Below are 19,041 nucleotides of genomic sequence, written 5' to 3'. Positions count from 1 at the left end.
GGATCAGGCTCTCTCTCTATCTGACACACATTTTTCAGTTATGTTTTTCCCTGTCATGGAGACTGACTGTTTTTTAGGGCCGAGTTATAATACCGTTTAGAGGACAGGGAGGTTGGTAGTTGTTGAGGAGAGATGTTTTGGTTAACAGTCAACTGGTCACACTCGGTTGGTTTTTAAACACATCTATACCTGTACCCGATTCCCTGCTTCCCATTTTCCTAGTTCAGTTAGGAATCAACATATTGGCTTCATCATAGTGCTATGCACTTTGGCAACTGGTCATCGCTATTTCAAATACCTTTTTTTGAAATGTAAAATGATTCTAGATGGTTCTGTGGGACTTGTACATTCTGATTCTAGAAAGTTCTATTCTCCCTCAGACCCGGTCCTCCACCCTCCTGCCATGGTGTACCTCCTTGTCCGTTAATGACAGTAGAGGGACTTCTCATATTTCTGCTGATGTGATGACCTGTCCACCTGTTAGAAATATTGCCCTCAGCTCACATTGTGCCAACATGCACCATCATGTAGAATGAAACACCTGCATCGTTTGCTTGAGTCTGACCTGTCTGTCTGACCTGCATCTCTCTTTGTCTCTCTGACCTGTCTATCTGACCTGTCTGTCTGGCCTATCTCTCTGACCTGCCTGTCTGACCTATCTCTCTGATCTGTCTACCTGACCTGTCTGTCTGACCTATATCTCTCTCTGTCTCTCTGACCTGTCTATCTGACCTGTCTGTCTGGCCTATCTCTCTGACATGTCTGTCTGACCTATCTCTCTGATCTGTCTACCTGACCTGTCTGTCTGGACTATATCTCTCTCTGTCTCTCTGACCTGTCTGATCTATCTCTCTGATCTGTCTGTTTGGCCTATCTCTCTCGCTGACTGTCCGGTGTGTGCTTTGTTTACACACAGCTTTCTTTGTTGACAACCAGGTGCACTTGAGGATCAAAGTCTTTGACCGGTGGTTCATCCTAGGTCACGCTTCTTTATTTTTCAAACGTTGGTGCGTCTTTGTGCTTTATGAATGGAAGCAGTGGAGAAAGAGCAGCGGTATGGATTTAAACCCGTGTTGCAGCAGAACAATGCCTGGGGCAGCGGATTAGACCATGGGACAACACTAGGCCACTTCTGAAGATGGTTTACTATATTTCTTATTCCGTTATTTTCTCCAGATTTCCGTTTTAAGTGATTTGAATTAAACCCGTTTCGCTGTCGTCCATTTGCAGGATGGGCGACTGAGGCCTGGGGATCAACTCATTGCCATCAACAAGGAATCCTTGATAGGCGTGACCCACGAGGAGGCCAAGAGCCTGCTGAACAAGGTCAAATTCAGGTGCATCAGAATGACCAACACATCGCTTGAGCACCTGCTGTTCTGACGCGTCGCCTGTTACCAGAAACACGTCCAAAACTATTACTGCTATTAATAACTATTTTGTTTTGTCTCTCACTGTGTGTGTGTGTTTGTACCTGGCCTGTTGTTTGTGTCCGTGCCGTGTCGGTTTTCACCCTGCAGTCAAGAGGCAGTGGTTGAGGTGGCCTTCATTCCTGGTAAAGGTCCGTTCCCCAACTGCGCGTCTCTACATAATGGTGTTCCCCGTGGCGTTGGAAATGGGTACAGCTCTGGGCGCCTAAAAGTTCACGTCCGATCACCAGAGGTCAGTCACCCCGCCATACACACACACACATCTAAAACGCAATAAGGTTGTATTTGGGATTTAAATAACTTTTGAAGGACTATTAAATTCCTTTACATTTTCTGATTCTCTTCAGGTAATGTTTAGTGATGCACTGATCCGATACTGGTATCGACATTGGCAGAGTCTATGTAATGAGCCGATGCCATGAAACAGATTGTCCTGACAATGTGCCATAAACGTGACATTTGGTGATGATGGTTGGACCAGAAACATGCGGGCTGTGCCTTGTGAACTCAAGGACAACCACAGTTATGTCTGCAGTTTGGAAACAGACACTAGTAAAACTAATAGTTACGAACTTTGCAAAGCAAATTTTTCAAAGGGTGACTGTAGAGAAGCTTAAGCTAACCCCGGCTAACTAACTCTAGCTAGCAAAGTAAGCTAAAGTCAGTTAACTAATGCTAGCTAATACTAGCCATGTCATGCTAATTGAGTATACATCACTTCTAAGTTCTACATTTGATTAGCCAGATAGGATCTCCTAAAGTGCCTGACGTTTATCTAGTACCACTTTGATCAAGTTGTGATTCGTTGACAACCTTGGAGTGTTCACAGAGTGTATTTGAACATAAGATTTGTTGTTGCTAAAGTGGTGTAGGTTCAACAATCTTACATTTTGAAAGTTGTAGTTTTACATGACATAATTCAGTCATATATAAGAGTTACTTTGCCAATCATAGCATGTCAATAAAATTAAAATGGCAGTATCGGATCGGTGGTCATTATCTGCAGATACTCAAAGTTCAGTACTCGATCTTGACAATGAAAAGGTGATATCAGTGATTTCTTATTACTGTTGTACTCTGAAAGGAATGTCGGTGAAGGCTAACTCCTAGTACTGTTGTACTCTGAAGGAATGTCGGTGAAGGCTAACTCCTTGTACTGTTGTACTCTGAAGGAATGTCGGTGAAGGCTAACTCCTTGTACTGTTGTACTCTGAAGGAATGTCGGTGAAGGCTAACTCCTAGTACTGTTGTACTCTGAAGGAATGTCGGTGAAGGCTAACTCCTAGTACTGTTGTACTCTGAAGGAATGTCGGTGAAGGCTAACTCCTAGTACTGTTGTACTCTGAAGGAATGTCGGTGAAGGCTAACTCCTAGTACTGTTGTACTCTGAAGGAATGTCGGTGAAGGCTAACTCCTAGTACTCTTAGCTATTTCAGCTCAGAGAGTTTCAACAGATTTACAGTTCTAACAATCGGTTCTCTTCTGTCCTGTAGACCCGTATGGAGGAACCCGCTGCAGTGCCTTCTCCCTGCCCTGACATCTGCCCCCCAGAGAAACACGTTTCAGGTACCAATCTCCTAAATTCCCCCTCCCCGCTCCAATCTTTGTCCCTCACCTCTTTATTTTCTCAGCTACACCTTAGTCATCTGGGAGGTGAGTTGAAGTGCTAGACATGGATGATATACTGTTTTTCTGGGGGGATTAAGAAATTAGTTTGGATTTAATCAGAGTGTGGCTGTCAGTAGCTGTGTGTGCATCTATGTGTGAGAGTGTGTTTGTTAGCGTGACCATGCATTTGTGAGAGAGAGAGAGAGTAAGTGAGAGAATGTGACATGGTCTCAGCAGTGCCCTAGTTATCAGGAATGTAGGAAAGGTGTTAACGTTTAAAATCACTCTAGCTTTGGTGTTTCCTCTTGATTGGGTTGTTTACGTGAGTGTGTGTGTTTGCATGAAAGTGTGAAAGAGTGTGTGTTTGTGTGACAGAAGGATATAGAATGTGTGTGTGTGTGTTTGAGTGAAAGAATGTGTGTGTGTGTGTGTGTGTTTGAGTGAAAGAATGTGTGTGTGTGTGTGTGTGTGTGTTTGTGTGACAGAAGGATATAGAATGTGTGTGTGTGTGTTTGAGTGAAAGAATGTGTGTGTGTGTGTGTTTGAGTGAAAGAATGTGTGTGTGTGTGTGTTTGAGTGAAAGAATGTGTGTGTGTGTGTGTGTGTGTGTGTGTGTGTGTTTGAGTGAAAGAATGTGTGTGTGTGTGTGTGTGTTTGAGTGAAAGAATGTGTGTGTGTGTGTTTTTGTGAATGAAAGAAAGGGAATGTCTGTATCTGTATGTGAGCGCTAATATACGGTAACAGCGGGATATGCCCGCCCCGGATTTCGGATTTCCCCTTCTGTCGTCTTCGGGAAAAGAGATAACGCTGTGTTGCCATAGTAACCCCTCTTTGAAAACCAGTGGAAGGGTTCCGTAGCGGAACTCTGCTGGCAGGATCAGACAGCAGGGTATTTTAAGGTAATTTCACCCTGAATGAAGTAATATCCGTAACAACTATGCAAATGTAAAAAAGTGTATAAACTGAAAAAGCAATGGTACTGAGAGACCCCAACAACTCATTTTAAATGGAAACATTGTTTTCAAGACTAACTCAGTTTACAGCTACTTCTTTCAGTAAGAAGGTCTTACTATTACTGGGTTGGGAATATTCTGAAATAAACCTTTATGTGTTGCTGAAAACTTTAGTTGCTAAGTTGGCTACATGGCAAATATAATAGATTTAGTATAGAGGATGTTTTCTATGTATATTCTCTAAACTGAGTTAAACCCATGTACTGTAAAAGGCTCAAACCCAAGCATATTTAATCATATCACAAAATAGGTCTGTAATGTCTAGTCATTTCACCCTACTTGGGGATTGTGGCAGTGAACAGGAACCTGCAGACAGGCGAAAGGTACAGGAGAGAGAGACAGGTGACAGCCAGACAGGTGACATGAGGAGAGACAGACAGTTTTAGGTGCTGAGGGAAAACACACACAGGCTTATCAGAGTTAATCCAGATGGGGGAAAGTACAAATTAAATCCACCTTGAAATCTGTGGGGGTTTGCGTGTGCCCTCTGTGAAACTGAACTTGTTTTTTGAAATCACAAGGTCTACATACAGGTCACATAGGTCTACATACAGGTCACATAGGTCTACATACAGGTCACATAGGTCACATACAGGTCACATAGGTCACATACAGGTCACATAGGTCACATAGGTCACATACAGTCATTACAACACAAGACTTCTCTGTCTTCCACGGTCTGCACCTCCATTCACAATAACCCCTCCACAGGGCTGTGGGATAAGTGGTGCAAAAACCCCTCCACAGGGCTGTGGGATAAGTGGTGCAAAAACCCCTCCACAGGTCTGTGGGATAAGTGGTGCAAAAACCCCTCCACAGGTCTGTGGGATAAGTGGTGCAAAAACCCCTCCACAGGGCTGTGGGATAAGTGGTGCAAAAACCCCTCCACAGGGCTGTGGGATAAGTGGTGCAAAAACCCCTCCACAGGGCTGTGGGATAAGTGGTGCAAAAACCCCTCCACAGGGCTGTGGGATAAGTGGTGCAATAACCCCTCCACAGGGCTGTGGGATAAGTGGTGCAATAACCCCTCCACAGGGCTGTGGGATAAGTGGTGCAAAAACCCCTCCACAGGGCTGTGGGATAAGTGGTGCAAAAACCCCTCCACAGGTCTGTGGGATAAGTGGTGCAAAAACCCCTCCACAGGGCTGTGGGATAAGTGGTGCAAAAACCCCTCCACAGGTCTGTGGGATAAGTGGTGCAAAAAAAAACCTCCACAGGTCTGTGGGATAAGTGGTGCAAAAACCCCTCCACAGGTCTGTGGGATAAGTGGTGCAAAATCCCCTCCACAGGTCTGTGGGATAAGTGGTGCAAAAACCCCTCCACAGGTCTGTGGGATAAGTGGTGCAAAAACCCCTCCACAGGTCTGTGGGATAAGTGGTGCAAAAACCCCTCCACAGGGCTGTGGGATAAGTGGTGCAAAAACCCCTCCACAGGTCTGTGGGATAAGTGGTGCAAAAACCCCTCCACAGGGCTGTGGGATAAGTGGTGCAAAAACCCCTCCACAGGGCTGTGGGATAAGTGGTGCAAAAACCCCTCCACAGGGCTGTGGGATAAGTGGTGCAATAACCCCTCCACAGGGCTGTGGGATAAGTGGTGCAATAACCCCTCCACAGGTCTGTGGGATAAGTGGTGCAAAAACCCCTCCACAGGTCTGTGGGATAAGTGGTGCAAAAACCCCTCCACAGGTCTGTGGGATAAGTGGTGCAAAAACCCCTCCACAGGTCTGTGGGATAAGTGGTGCAAAAACCCCTCCACAGGTCTGTGGGATAAGTGGTGCAAAAACCCCTCCACAGGTCTGTGGGATAAGTGGTGCAAAAACCCCTCCACAGGTCTGTGGGATAAGTGGTGCAAAAACCCCTCCACAGGTCTGTGGGATAAGTGGTGCAATAACCCCTCCACAGGTCTGTGGGATAAGTGGTGCAAAAACCCCTCCACAGGGCTGTGGGATAAGTGGTGCAAAAACCCCTCCACAGGTCTGTGGGATAAGTGGTGCAATAACCCCTCCACAGGGCTGTGGGATAAGTGGTGCAATAACCCCTCCACAGGGCTGTGGGATAAGTGGTGCAATAACCCCTCCACAGGTCTGTGGGATAAGTGGTGCAATAACCCCTCCACAGGGCTGTGGGATAAGTGGTGCAAAAACCCCTCCACAGGTCTGTGGGATAAGTGGTGCAAAAACCCCTCCACAGGGCTGTGGGATAAGTGGTGCAAAAACCCCTCCACAGGTCTGTGGGATAAGTGGTGCAAAAACCCCTCCACAGGGCTGTGGGATAAGTGGTGCACTAGCCAAGTAGTTTTCGCAATAAACAAGGGATTTTGAGTGAGGAACAGAAGGGTTAAATCTAAGAGACCACTGCAAATTGAAGGCTTTTCTTCCTCACTCAAAGTGATCTCTTAATTTTTTCCAGAGCTGTAAATATAAACATATTTTTGTCATGTTTGTTGTTCTTTGAAATACATGTTCAGTACATTTCCCCATGGGGAAAGGCCCGGCCACCAGGCGCTCGCATACGAGCCCCAACCACAGGCCTGGCTCCAGGGTGGGGCCCCGGCTGCGCCATACCGGGCGACGTCACGGAACTCAAAATTGTACGCATCATTAAGGAGGTTTTGAACCGCTCTTAGTCTGACCCGTCGCCCAGGACCTGTTTGCCTTGGGAGACCCTACCAGGGTCATATAGCCCCAGACAACATAGCTCCTAGGGTCACTCGGGTACTCAAACCCCTCCACCACGTTAAGGTGGCAGTTCATGGAGGGGTAGAGTGCCTGCCTCAAGTAGAGGAGTTTAAGTATCTAGGGGTCTTGTTCACGAGTGAGGGAAGGATGGAACGGGAGATTGACAGACGGATCGATGCAGCTTCTGTAGTAATGCAGTCGATGTATCGGTCTGTCGTGGTGAAGAAAGAGCTGAGCCGCAAGGCGAAGCTCTCGATTTACCAGTCAATCTACGTTCCTACTCTCACCTATGGTCATGAGCTTTGGGTCATGACCGAAAGGACAAGATCCCGGATACAGGCGGCCGAAATGAGCTTTCTCCGCAGGGTGGCTGGGTGATCCCTTAGAAATAGGGTGAGAAGCTTGGTCACCCGGGAGGAGCTCAGAGTAGAGCCGCTGCTCCTCCACATTGAGAGGGGTCAGCTGAGGTGGCTTGGGCATCTGTTTCGGATGCCTCCGGAACGCCTTCCTGGGAAGGTGTTCCGGTCCCGTCCCACCGGGTGGAGAGCCCGGGGAAGACCTAGGACACGCTGGAGGGACTATGTCTCCCGGCTGGCCTGGGAACGCCTCGGTGTCCCCCCGGAAGAGCTAGAGGAAGTGTCTGGGGAGAGGGAAGTCTGGGCATCTCTGCTTAGACTGCTGCCCCCGCGACCCGGCCCCGGATAAGCGGAAGATGATGGATGGATGGATGCCTGTGTTTGTTTTCTGTCATGTAATTGAATGTGTCTGGTAAAAATGTTGAGTTGCTGGTGAACCAAAAAGTACATTCCCTACGCTGCCGATGATGCATGCCAGTCGGCTCGTGTAAAGAGCTCATCATTCTCCCTTTCTTTTTTACTCAAAATATCGCAGTGTTGATTATAATTGTATTCGAAGTGTGGTCCCAGTCATGAGCTTTATGTGTTATAGTGTTAAAGTAAACATATACCTGTATTTCTGCTAGTGACTAAAACAACTGTGTCATTTACACTGTCTGATCACAACTATCATGGCTGATTTGTCTTCTTCGTTTACCCACTTAACACTAATTTCAACAACCTCCTACCTGGGGATCTATCAATATGTGTGTGTGTGTGTAGTTTGTGTAGTAGTAATCCTTGGCTTAACAGCTACCTATATGTGAGAGAGATGAAGGGAGAGACAGAGATGAGGGAGAGAGGAGGATGGAGACTGTAGGTGAGTGATGAGGGAGAAGGGGAGAGATAGAAGGACAACCAGGGAGAGAGGAGGGAGAGAGAAAGTTCAAAGAAATGGGAGAAAGATAGAGGGAGTGAGAGAGGAGGTCAAAGTAAACAGACCAGGCTTAGCTAATGTTAACCTGAAACGCCCTCCTCGACTGTTGTTATGGAAATCCACATGTCGCTCAGTAGGACTCTAAATCCTCTGGTTGGATGAGGGAGGGATGAGAGAGGGAGGCAGGAGTGGGTGTGATGGAGGGATGTTGGGAGGGATGATAGAGGGAGGAGGAAGAGAGTGGGTTAGATAGGGAGGTGGGCAAGTGAGGCAAAGTAATCTGCTCATATCCTCAGCATGGGGTCTCACTAATATAACATACACACACACACACACACACACACACACACACACACACTAGAACCGCTTAGTGCTACCGGGCAGAGGAACCCATCAAATTAACACACAGCAGGAATTTGCATCTCTGTCCTTCAGCTCTATCGCTCCCTCCCTCCCTCCCTCTCTCTCTCCCTCTCTCTCTTCCTCTCTCTATCTCTCCCTCTATCGCTCCCTCTATCCCTCCCTCTCTCTCTCCCTCTCTCTCTTCCTCTCTCTCTCTCTCCCTCTCTCTCCCTCTCTCTCTCCCTCTCTCTCTCTTCCTCTCTCTCTCTTCCTCTCTCTCCCTCTCTCTCTTCCTCTCTCACCCTCTCTCCCTCCCTCTATCCCTCTCTCCCTCCTTCTCTCTCTCCCTCCCTCTATCCCTCTCCCTCTCTCTCCCTCTCTCTCTCTTCCTCTCTCTCTCCCTCTCTCTCTCTTCCTCTCTCTCTCTCTTCCTCTCTCTCCCTCTCTCTCTTTTATACTCCCTCTGTGTGAAGGTCAGGCACATTAGGGAGTTGGAGGGTGTTAGGGGCCACCAATGGCAGGGGGTTCTGGGCTCTGATGGCATGGCTGGGTATAGGTGGAGGGTGTTAGGAGTCACCCATGGCAGGGGGTTCTGGGCTCTGATGGAATGGCTGGGTAGAGGTGGAGGGTGTTAGGAGTTACCCATGGCAGGGGGTTCTGGGCTCTGATGGCATGGCTGGGTATAGGTGGAGGGTGTTAGGAGTCACCCATGGCAGGGGGTTCTGGGCTCTGATGGCATGGCTGGGTATAGGTGGAGGGTGTTAGGAGTCACCCATGGCAGGGGGTTCTGGGCTCTGATGGCATGGCTGGGTATAGGTGGAGGGTGTTAGGAGTCACCCATGGCAGGGGGTTCTGGGCTCTGATGGAATGGCTGGGTATAGGTGGAGGGTGTTAGGAGTCACCCATGGCAGGGGGTTCTGGGCTCTGATGGCATGGCTGGGTATAGGTGGAGGGTGTTAGGAGTCATCCATGGCAGGGGGTTCTGGGCTCTGATGGAATGGCTGGGTATAGGTGGAGGGTGTTAGGAGTCACCCATGGCAGGGGGTTCTGGGCTCTGATGGAATGGCTGGGTATAGGTGGAGGGTGTTAGGAGTCATCCATGGCAGGGGGTTCTGGGCTCTGATGGAATGGCTGGGTAGAGGTGGAGGGTGTTAGGAGTCACCCATGGCAGGGGGTTCTGGGCTCTGATGGCATGGCTGGGTATAGGTGGAGGGTGTTAGGAGTCATCCATGGCAGGGGGTTCTGGGCTCTGATGGAATGGCTGGGTATAGGTGGAGGGTGTTAGGAGTCATCCATGGCAGGGGGTTCTGGGCTCTGATGGAATGGCTGGGTAGAGGTGGAGGGTGTTAGGAGTCATCCATGGCAGGGGGTTCTGGGCTCTGATGTAATGGCTGGGTATAGGTGGAGGGTGTTAGGAGTCATCCATGGCAGGGGGTTCTGGGCTCTGATGGAATGGCTGGGTAGAGGTGGAGGGTGTTAGGAGTCATCCATGGCAGGGGGTTCTGGGCTCTGATGTAATGGCTGGGTATAGGTGGAGGGTGTTAGGAGTCATCCATGGCAGGGGGTTCTGGGCTCTGATAGAATGGCTGGGTATAGGTGGAGGGTGTTAGGAGTCATCCATGGCAGGGGGTTCTGGGCTCTGATAGAATGGCTGGGTAGAGGTGGAGGTGCTCTATAAACTCCCAGCTCCCAAACGGTCTGGTGACCTCCAGTGGGGGGTTTTACATGGGGGCCCTGGCTGCCAACAGCTGGTTGACTCGAGTTGACCCTGGGATTGGGGAAGGTTGTCCTTTTTGAATGATGGCTGAGACTGTCCAACATGTCTTCTCTGTATGTGCTAGATTGATGCCGTTGATGTCATTGTTGGAATCTGTGTGTGTGAGGTTGGGGGAGTGTTTTTGTTTAGAGATGTTTGTGATGGGACCTCAGTATTCAAGGGAGGAGAAGAGCAAATGTGTTTTGTTGAATTTTTTGTTTGCCCAAGCAAAGTTATATATATATATATCTCACCTAAAGATTTATTAGGGACACCATACTAATATTGTGTTTGACCCCCTTTTGCCTTCAGAACTGCCTTAATTCTACAGGCCATTGATTCAACAAGGTGCTGAAAGCATTCTTTAGAAATGTTGGCCCATATTGATAGGATAGCATCTTGCAGTTGATGGAGATTTGTGGGATGCACATGCAGGGCTCGAAGCTCCCGTTCCACCACATCCCAAAGATGCTCTATTGGGTTGAGATCTGGTGACTGTGGGGGCCATTTCAGTACAGTGAACACATTGTCATGTTCAAGAAACCAATTTGAAATGAATCGAGCTTTGTGACATGGTGCATTATCCTGCTGGAAGTAGCCATCAGAGGATGGGTACATGGTGGTCATAAAGGGATGGACATGATCTGAAACAATGCTCAGGTAGGCTGTGGCATTTAAACGATGCCCAATTGGCACTAAGGGGCCTAAAGTGTGCCAAGCAAACAACCCCCACACCATTACACCACCACCACCAGCCTGCACCGTGGTAACAAGGCATGATGGATCCATGTTGTCATTCTGTTTACACCAAATTCTGACTCTACCATCTGAATGTCTCAACAGAAATCGAGGCTCATCAGACCAGGCAACATTCTTCCAGTCTTCAACTGACCAATTTTGATGAGCAAATTGTAGCCTCTTTTCCTATTTTTAGTGGAGATGAGTGGTACCCGGTGGGGTTTTCTGCTGTTATAGCCCATCCGCCTCAACGTTGTGCGTGTTGTGGCTTCACAAATGCTTTGCTGCATACCTCGGTTGTAACGAGTTGCTCTTCTATCAGTTTGAATCAGTCGGCCCATTCTCCTCTGGCCTCTAGCATCAACAAGGCATTTTCGCCCACAGGACTGCCACATACTGGATGTTTTTCCCTTTTCACACCATTCTTTGTAAACCCTATAAATGGTTGTGCGTGAAAACCCCAGTAACTGAGCAGATTGTGAAATACTTACACCGGCCCATCTGGCACCAACAACCATGCCACGCTCAAAATAGCTTAAATCACCTTTCTTTCCCATTCTTACATTCAGTTGGGAGTTCAAGAGATTGTCTTGACCAGGACCACACCCCTAAATGCATTGAAGCAACTGTCATGTGATTGGTTGATTAGATAATTGCATTAATGAGAAATTTAACAGGTTTTCCTAATAAACCTTTAGGTGAGTGTATATACAGTTGTGCTCTGACACATAATAGTTAATAACATATAAAAACATTTTATTACACCGATCAGCCATAACATTATGACCACCTGCCTAATACATATATACACCGATCAGCCATAACATTATGACCACCAGCCTAATATATAAATACACCGATCAGCCATAACATTATGACCACCTGCCTAATACATATACACCAATCAGCCATAACATTATGACCACCTGCCTAATATATATACACCAATCAGCCGTAACAATATGACCACCTGCCTAATATATAAATACACCGATCAGCCATAACATTATGACCACCTGCCTAATATATAAATACACCGATCAGCCATAACATTATGACCACCTGCCTAATATATAAATACACCGATCAGCCATAACATTATGACCACCTGCCTAATATATATACACCAATCAGCCTTAACAATATGACCACCTGCCTAATATATAAATACACCGATCAGCCATAACGTTATGACCACCTGCCTAATATATAAATACACCGATCAGCCATAACATTATGACCACCTGCCTAATATATAAATACACCGATCAGCCATAACATTATGACCACGCGCCTAATACATATACACCAATCAGCCATAACATTATGACCACCTGCCTAATACATATACACCAATCAGCCATAACATTATGACCACCTGCCTAATATATAAATACACCGATCAGCCATAACATTATGACCACCTGCCTAATATATAAATACACCGATCAGCCATAACATTATGACCACCTGCCTAATATATATACACCAATCAGCCTTAACAATATGACCACCTGCCTAATATATAAATACACCGATCAGCCATAACATTATGACCACCTGCCTAATATATAAATACACCAATCAGCCATAACGTTATGACCACCTGCCTAATATATAAATACACCGATCAGCCATAACATTATGACCACCTGCCTAATATATATACACCAATCAGCCTTAACAATATGACCACCTGCCTAATATATAAATACACCGATCAGCCATAGCATTATGACCACCTGCCTAATATATAAATACACCAATCAGCCATAACATTATGACCACCTGCCTAATATATAAATACACCGATCAGCCATAACATTATGACCACCTGCCTAATATATAAATACACCGATCAGCCATAACATTATGACCACCTGCCTAATATATAAATACACCGATCAGCCATAACATTATGACCACCTGCCTAATATATATACACCAATCAGCCTTAACAATATGACCACCTGCCTAATATATAAATACACCGATCAGCCATAACATTATGACCACCTGCCTAATATATAAATACACCAATCAGCCATAACGTTATGACCACCTGCCTAATATATAAATACACCGATCAGCCATAACATTATGACCACCTGCCTAATATATAAATACACCGATCAGCCATAACATTATGACCACGCGCCTAATACATATACACCAATCAGCCATAACATTATGACCCCCTGCCTAATACATATACACCAATCAGCCATAACATTATGACCACCTGCCTAATATATAAATACACCGATCAGCCATAACATTATGACCACCTGCCTAATATATAAATACACTGATCAGCCATAACATTATGACCACCTGCCTAATATATAAATACACCAATCAGCCATAACGTTATGACCACCTGCCTAATATATAAATACACCGATCAGCCATAACATTATGACCACCTGCCTAATACATATATACACCGATCAGCCATAACATTATGACCACCAGCCTAATATATAAATACACCAATCAGCCATAACATTATGACCACCCGCCTAATACATATACACCAATCAGCCATAACATTATGACCACCTGCATAATACATATACACCAATCAGCCATAACATTATGACCACCTGCATAATACATATACACCAATCAGCCATAACATTATGACCACCTGCCTAATATTCTGTAGGTTCGTCGAGGCATGGACTCCACTAGACCTCTGAAGGTGTGCTGTGGTATCTGGCACCAAGACGTTAGCAGCAGATCCTTTAAGTCCTGTAAGTTGCCAGGTGGGGCCTCCATGGATCGGACATGTTTGTCCAGCACATCCCACAAATGCTCGATTGGACTGAGATCTGGGGAATTTGGAGGCCAAGTCAACACCTTGAACTCGTTGTTGTGTTCCTCAAACGATTCCTGAACCATCTTTGCTTTGTAGCAGGGCGCATTGTCCTGCTGAAAGAGTCCAGTGCCATCAGGGAATACCCTTGCCATGAAAGGGTGTACATGATCAACAATGCGTAGGGAGGTTGTAACATCCACATGCATCCACATGAACGAGATTATCAGTGTTATTCACTTCACCTGTCTGTGGTCATAATGTGATGGCTGATGGGTGTACATATTTATATAGATTATCAGTGTTATTTACTTTACCTGTCAGTGGTCATAATGTGATAGCTGATGGGTGTATATATTTATATAGATTATCAGTGTTATTCACTTCGCCTGTCTGTGGTCATAATGTGATGGCTGATGGGTGTATATATTTATATAGATTATCAGTGTTATTTACTTTACCTGTCAGTGGTCATAATGTGATGGCTGATGGGTGTATATATTTATATAGATTATCAGTGTTATTTACTTTACCTGTCAGTGGTCATAATGTGATGGCTGATGGGTGTATATATTAATATAGATTATCAGTGTTATTCACTTCACCTGTCAGTGGTCATAATGTTATGGCTGATCGGTGTATGTATTTACATAGATTATCAGTGTTATTCACTTCACCTGTCAGTGGTCATAATGTTATAGCTGATAGGTGTATATATTTATATAGATTATCAGTGTTATTCACTTCACCTGTCAGTGGTCATAATGTTATAGCTGATAGGTGTATATATTTATATAGATTATCAGTGTTATTCACTTCACCTGTCAGTGGTCATAATGTGATAGCTGATGGGTGTATATATTTACATAGATTATCAGTGTTATTCACTTCACCTGTCAGTGGTCATAATGTGATGGCTGATGGGTGTATGTTTAAGCAGTGAAAACTTAGTTTTTACTGAAAACGTCTGTAAACTAGTAAATAAAGCTCACAAATTGATGGGTTTAAAATACAGTGGGCTGGTTTTGTCTGCTCAGTGCTCTGTATAAAGGCTGCTAGTTTTTTCCTGTCATTATAAGTCATGGAAATTCAGCTTTTTAGTCAGTGAAAGTCAGGGAAAAGTCAGGGAATACTATATCCAAATCAAACTTGAGTAATTACATTGGCTCTAAAGCGTTCACTCCCTTTTGTTTTTCCAAGCTGTTACAAAATTACATCAAAATTGTTTTAATCTTGGTTTTTTGTAATATAAATACTAATAATACTGTCAAAGTGAAAAATGAAATCAGCAAATTGTTTTAAATTAATTACAAATATAAAACAGAAAATAACTGATTGCATAAGTATTCACCCCCTTTGCTATGACACACTTGAATAAACTGTGTTGCAACCAATTGTCTTTAGAGATAATTGGTTGAGTCCATCTTTCTGCAATCAAGGTGTTTCACATGTATTCAGGTTAAATACATCCGTCTCTTGGAGGTTCCATAGTTGGCTAATAAAATTCGTATCAGAAACGACATTATAAAGATGAAGGAACATTCAAAGCAAATTCAGAATACGTTTTTTCAAAAGCACCAATTAGGTGCATATTCTTGGTTGGTCTGTGTGATCTGAGGGAAATACTCCTCTAATGTGGTCATATGTTGCAGGAGATTAGAAAGTGCAGCTTGGTTTCCACCTTACCAGTCTTACTATGGTGACCGTGCACTATAGCAAGACTATTCTCACTGATTCTGTACAATGTCAAGAGTTTTTGGGGCAAGGTAGCATTCCAATGTGCTCTCTTTCTGCCTTTCTTGTTCTCTATTTCTATCTATTTTTCTCTGTATCTCTCTCTGTAACATGCTCTACTACCTCTACTCTTCTCATTGTCCCTCACACACTTTGAGAGCATGTTTGTTAACAGTAAATATGTAATTAACAGAAATGCAGTAAGTCTATGGTGGTCTGTTTGTCTGTTCTCCCTCACTGCAGGCTCGGTCCCCGGCCAGAGAGCAGCGTTGTCTACAGCCAAACCTAAGATCTCCCTGGATCCCCACATACGCCTCAAGTCTGACAAACTAGATCTGGTGAGTATGCTTGTCTGTTTATCTCTCTGTCTAATGTACTGTATACGCCTCAGTACATTTTCATCACAAACTAGATCTAGTGAGTCCATACGCCTTAACAGGCCTTAATAACGATCTAGACCTGGTGTGGTGAGTCTATGGATGAAGTCTGGCCTGGTGAGTCTCTCTGTCGGTTTCTCTGTCTGTCAGACCTATACGCACACACCTCAACTCCCCTCAATAATCAGTTAAACGAACAGAGACAGACACACCGGGTCATTCTAAACCTGGCAAATGTGTCTGTCTGGCTCACTCTTCCTCTCCCGTTCCCTCTAATCTCTCTGTCCCCCTCCCTCTCAGTGCTTTACATCCCAGCAGGTCTCGAAACCCCCCCCCTCCACTATGTCAGATAAACCACTTTGTGTTATAAAGACACCACGGAGGCCCTGAGGTAAATGACAGCCAGGGGTTAATCCTGATACACTAATCCAGTCTGCTGGGGTTCCCACTTTACAACACCCACCTAGTAAAGCAGTTTGAACCTCTGTGTTCCAAATGGAGCAGGGAATAGGGTGCCAGTTGGAACTCAAATGATGTACCTTTCATACACTATAATACATTTTAAAAATGTTATCTCTCACAGCATTTTCCATCATCTAGGCCTGCAAAACACGATCACAACAAGCCATACACTTGGTCAGAAGGGGGGGGGGTCTGAGCACGAAACGCGTCCATCACTGTATGCAGGAATATTTCAGAGCTTGATGCCAGATTCATGAGTCCTCATCAGCTAGCATATGACGTGTGCTCAGCCCGGCAACAATGACATGCAGTTCATTATGATTTGATTCCTGCCCAATCCCAGGAGGACCTTTGGATGTGAGCCGATTCTGTCACAGGGTGACCGTGTGACGTTAGGTTCAGTGTGTTGTAATGAGTAGCGTTAGGGAAAGGTGTTCAGGGAACAGGTGTATGAGGTAGCAGAGCTCTAATGGCGGTATACTTTGCATGGTTTCGTAAAATTTAGTGAACGGTTGGTATCCTGACATAACACTCTAAAAATAAAAAACTTCACACAAATTGTTGTTACCACTCACAAAAGGTCACCTTTTTTGTCCCTCAGCAGTTTGCACCCCAGATCCCGTTCACATATCCAGATTCCCCCTCCCATCTACCTGTTTGTTTTTCTCTTGCTGTCTCCCTAATCATTGTATAGTCTCTGGGGTTGGGGGGTTAATGCCATTTCAATTCCAGTCAATTTAGAAAGTACACCGGATTCCAGTTCCAAATAACTTTTAATTGAAAAGCATTACAGATAATTGGGATTTTAGTGTACTTCCTGAATTGACTGAATTCAAATGGAATGACCCTAAACCTGATATTCCCTGCATAATATCCCTCGATCCTCCCACACACCCTCTCCCTCTCTCTCTCCCTCTTTCTCCAGTCTCCCTCTCCCTCTCTCTCTCTCCCTCTCTCCCTCTCTCTCCCTGTCTGTCTTTCCATCTCTTTATCTCCTGCGCCTGTATTTTTTTCATCAAGGACGGCCGGTACAGTTGTTTAGCAGTGATTTTAATCTAATCTCAATCCCACTCAGTCTGTGGCTGACCCTAATCTACCAGTCTCAATAATGGGATTACGCCCTGGCTCTAGCCACTAGGCCCCCAGGCTCGGTTTTCCAGCCTGGTGAGGGAGCACATTCATTCCTCATACAGACACAATGCACCACAGCTTCACCAAAGATGTTTCATGAATAGTTCAAGAAACACCACAGCCGGGCAGAACAGGCTAGGGGGTGGGTAGAGCTTAGCATGTTAGTGAGATCCTATTGGTTCATTCTAGCATGTCTTAGCATGTGTTAGTGAGATCCTATTGGTTCATTCTAGCATGTCTTAGCATGTGTTAGTGAGATCCTATTGGTTCATTCTAGCATGTCTTAGCATGTGTTAGTGTGATCATTTTGGTTCATTCTAGCATGTGTTAGTGTGATCATTTGGGTTCATTCTAGCATGTCTTAGCATGTGTTAGTGAGATCCTATTGGTTCATTCTAGCATGTCTTAACATGGGTTAGTGTGATCATTTTGGTTCATTCTAGCATATGTTTGCATATGTTTACAGGAAATTCTTCATCTCAAACATCAGGTTAAAGATCTGACTCTTTAGCCAGGAGAGAACAGAGAGCTTGAGGCATATTCATAAGCAACAAGATGCTGTCTATAATCTGTCTAGTTTATAGAGGATGTCTGCAAGACAACAAAGTGATAGGATAAGGCTGTTAAAGATTTACTGTCAGTGGTGCTGGTGTACATGTTAATATACTGCCCCCTCTGGTGATAGGGACATGATACAGAAATAAATTGTATTTACATCCCTAACAAGTTGCTGTCCAGATTCATCCACCAGTATCCAAAAGTCAGCTCAATTAATGAATCCTCACTTTCTGTCTTTTATGCCCCCCCCCCCCCCCCCCCCTTCTGTCTCTCTCCTTCTCCCCCTTTCTCCTCCTGTCTCCCTCCCCAGGCCTTGTCATACCTGGGTCTTGACGTGACAGATGAGAAGAGGAGAATGATGAGACAGAGTCTGACCACCGACTCACAGGGAACGGTGTCCTACGGAGGTACACTGTCATCATACTAACCACACGTCTACGGTCGCCATAGCTACAACCTACCTACTTTCACCATAGTTTGAATTTGTGATTGATCTGTGTCCTCTGTTCCACTGTTACCACTACTACCAGGTTTCAGAGTCAGTTCCAGAGGGTAAAATATTATCCCCACAAACAATTACCTTCATTTCTGCAAACGATATGCATCTCTGTCTTTGGAGGAAGCAGATCCCAGTTTTACTTTCTCAAACATGTTCTGAGGGGAGAAAGAAATGTGATTGATACAGGCGAACATCCAATCAAAATGGAGAGGAGGCGGTGCTCATGAACACTTCAAATTATATCAAGAAGCGTGCAATTCTGCTAATGTCTGTGAAAGAGTAAGTTTGCCTATTATGTTATAATGAATTATGTGCTAAATTGCATGATTACGCTATCATTCAGTGGAGAATTTTTGGTTGAGATAAAATTCACTTGCTTTTTTGATCTGGCTTGAAATGTTCATGAGCACCGCCTCTCCCTTTCGATTGGGTGTTTGCATAAACCAATCAATTTCTTTGAAACATGTTTGAGGAAGTAAAACTGGTATGGGCCTTTCTAGGCCTCTATTGGTTGATAGAGTCATAATATACTTCTTGTTTGTTTTTTTAAAGCCCTTTCAGAATCTTTGCACTGTAGAAATTCAATGAATTGATTTGTATTATTTTGTTAAAATTGCTCAAGCTCA

General features: G+C 45.0%; 1 protein-coding gene across 11 annotated transcripts in view; it reads left to right on the top strand.

The window, feature by feature from the left end:
- si:dkeyp-72e1.9 (syntaxin-binding protein 4) overlaps window positions 1-19,041 on the top strand; it is a 118,989-nt gene that overhangs the window by 75,123 nt on the left and 24,825 nt on the right. For all 11 annotated transcript variants that reach the window (XR_004576483.1, XM_020050787.3, XM_034295490.1 and 8 more), the window contains exons 9-13: window positions 1,231-1,337; window positions 1,521-1,662; window positions 2,924-2,996; window positions 15,632-15,726; window positions 18,227-18,323. Coding sequence is in view for 10 of the 11 variants with exons in the window: in XM_020050787.3 (XP_019906346.1) it covers window positions 1,231-1,337; window positions 1,521-1,662; window positions 2,924-2,996; window positions 15,632-15,726; window positions 18,227-18,323 (514 nt within the window). In the remaining variant the exon portion in view is untranslated. The remainder of the gene's footprint in view (window positions 1-1,230; window positions 1,338-1,520; window positions 1,663-2,923; window positions 2,997-15,631; window positions 15,727-18,226; window positions 18,324-19,041) is intronic.

This window comes from Esox lucius, chromosome 11 (genome assembly GCF_011004845.1).
Source record: "Esox lucius isolate fEsoLuc1 chromosome 11, fEsoLuc1.pri, whole genome shotgun sequence".
In the NCBI taxonomy this organism is placed as follows: domain Eukaryota; kingdom Metazoa; phylum Chordata; class Actinopteri; order Esociformes; family Esocidae; genus Esox; species Esox lucius.
Note: the sequence above shows the minus strand (reverse complement) of the source record. Positions and strands in the feature narration are given on the sequence as shown.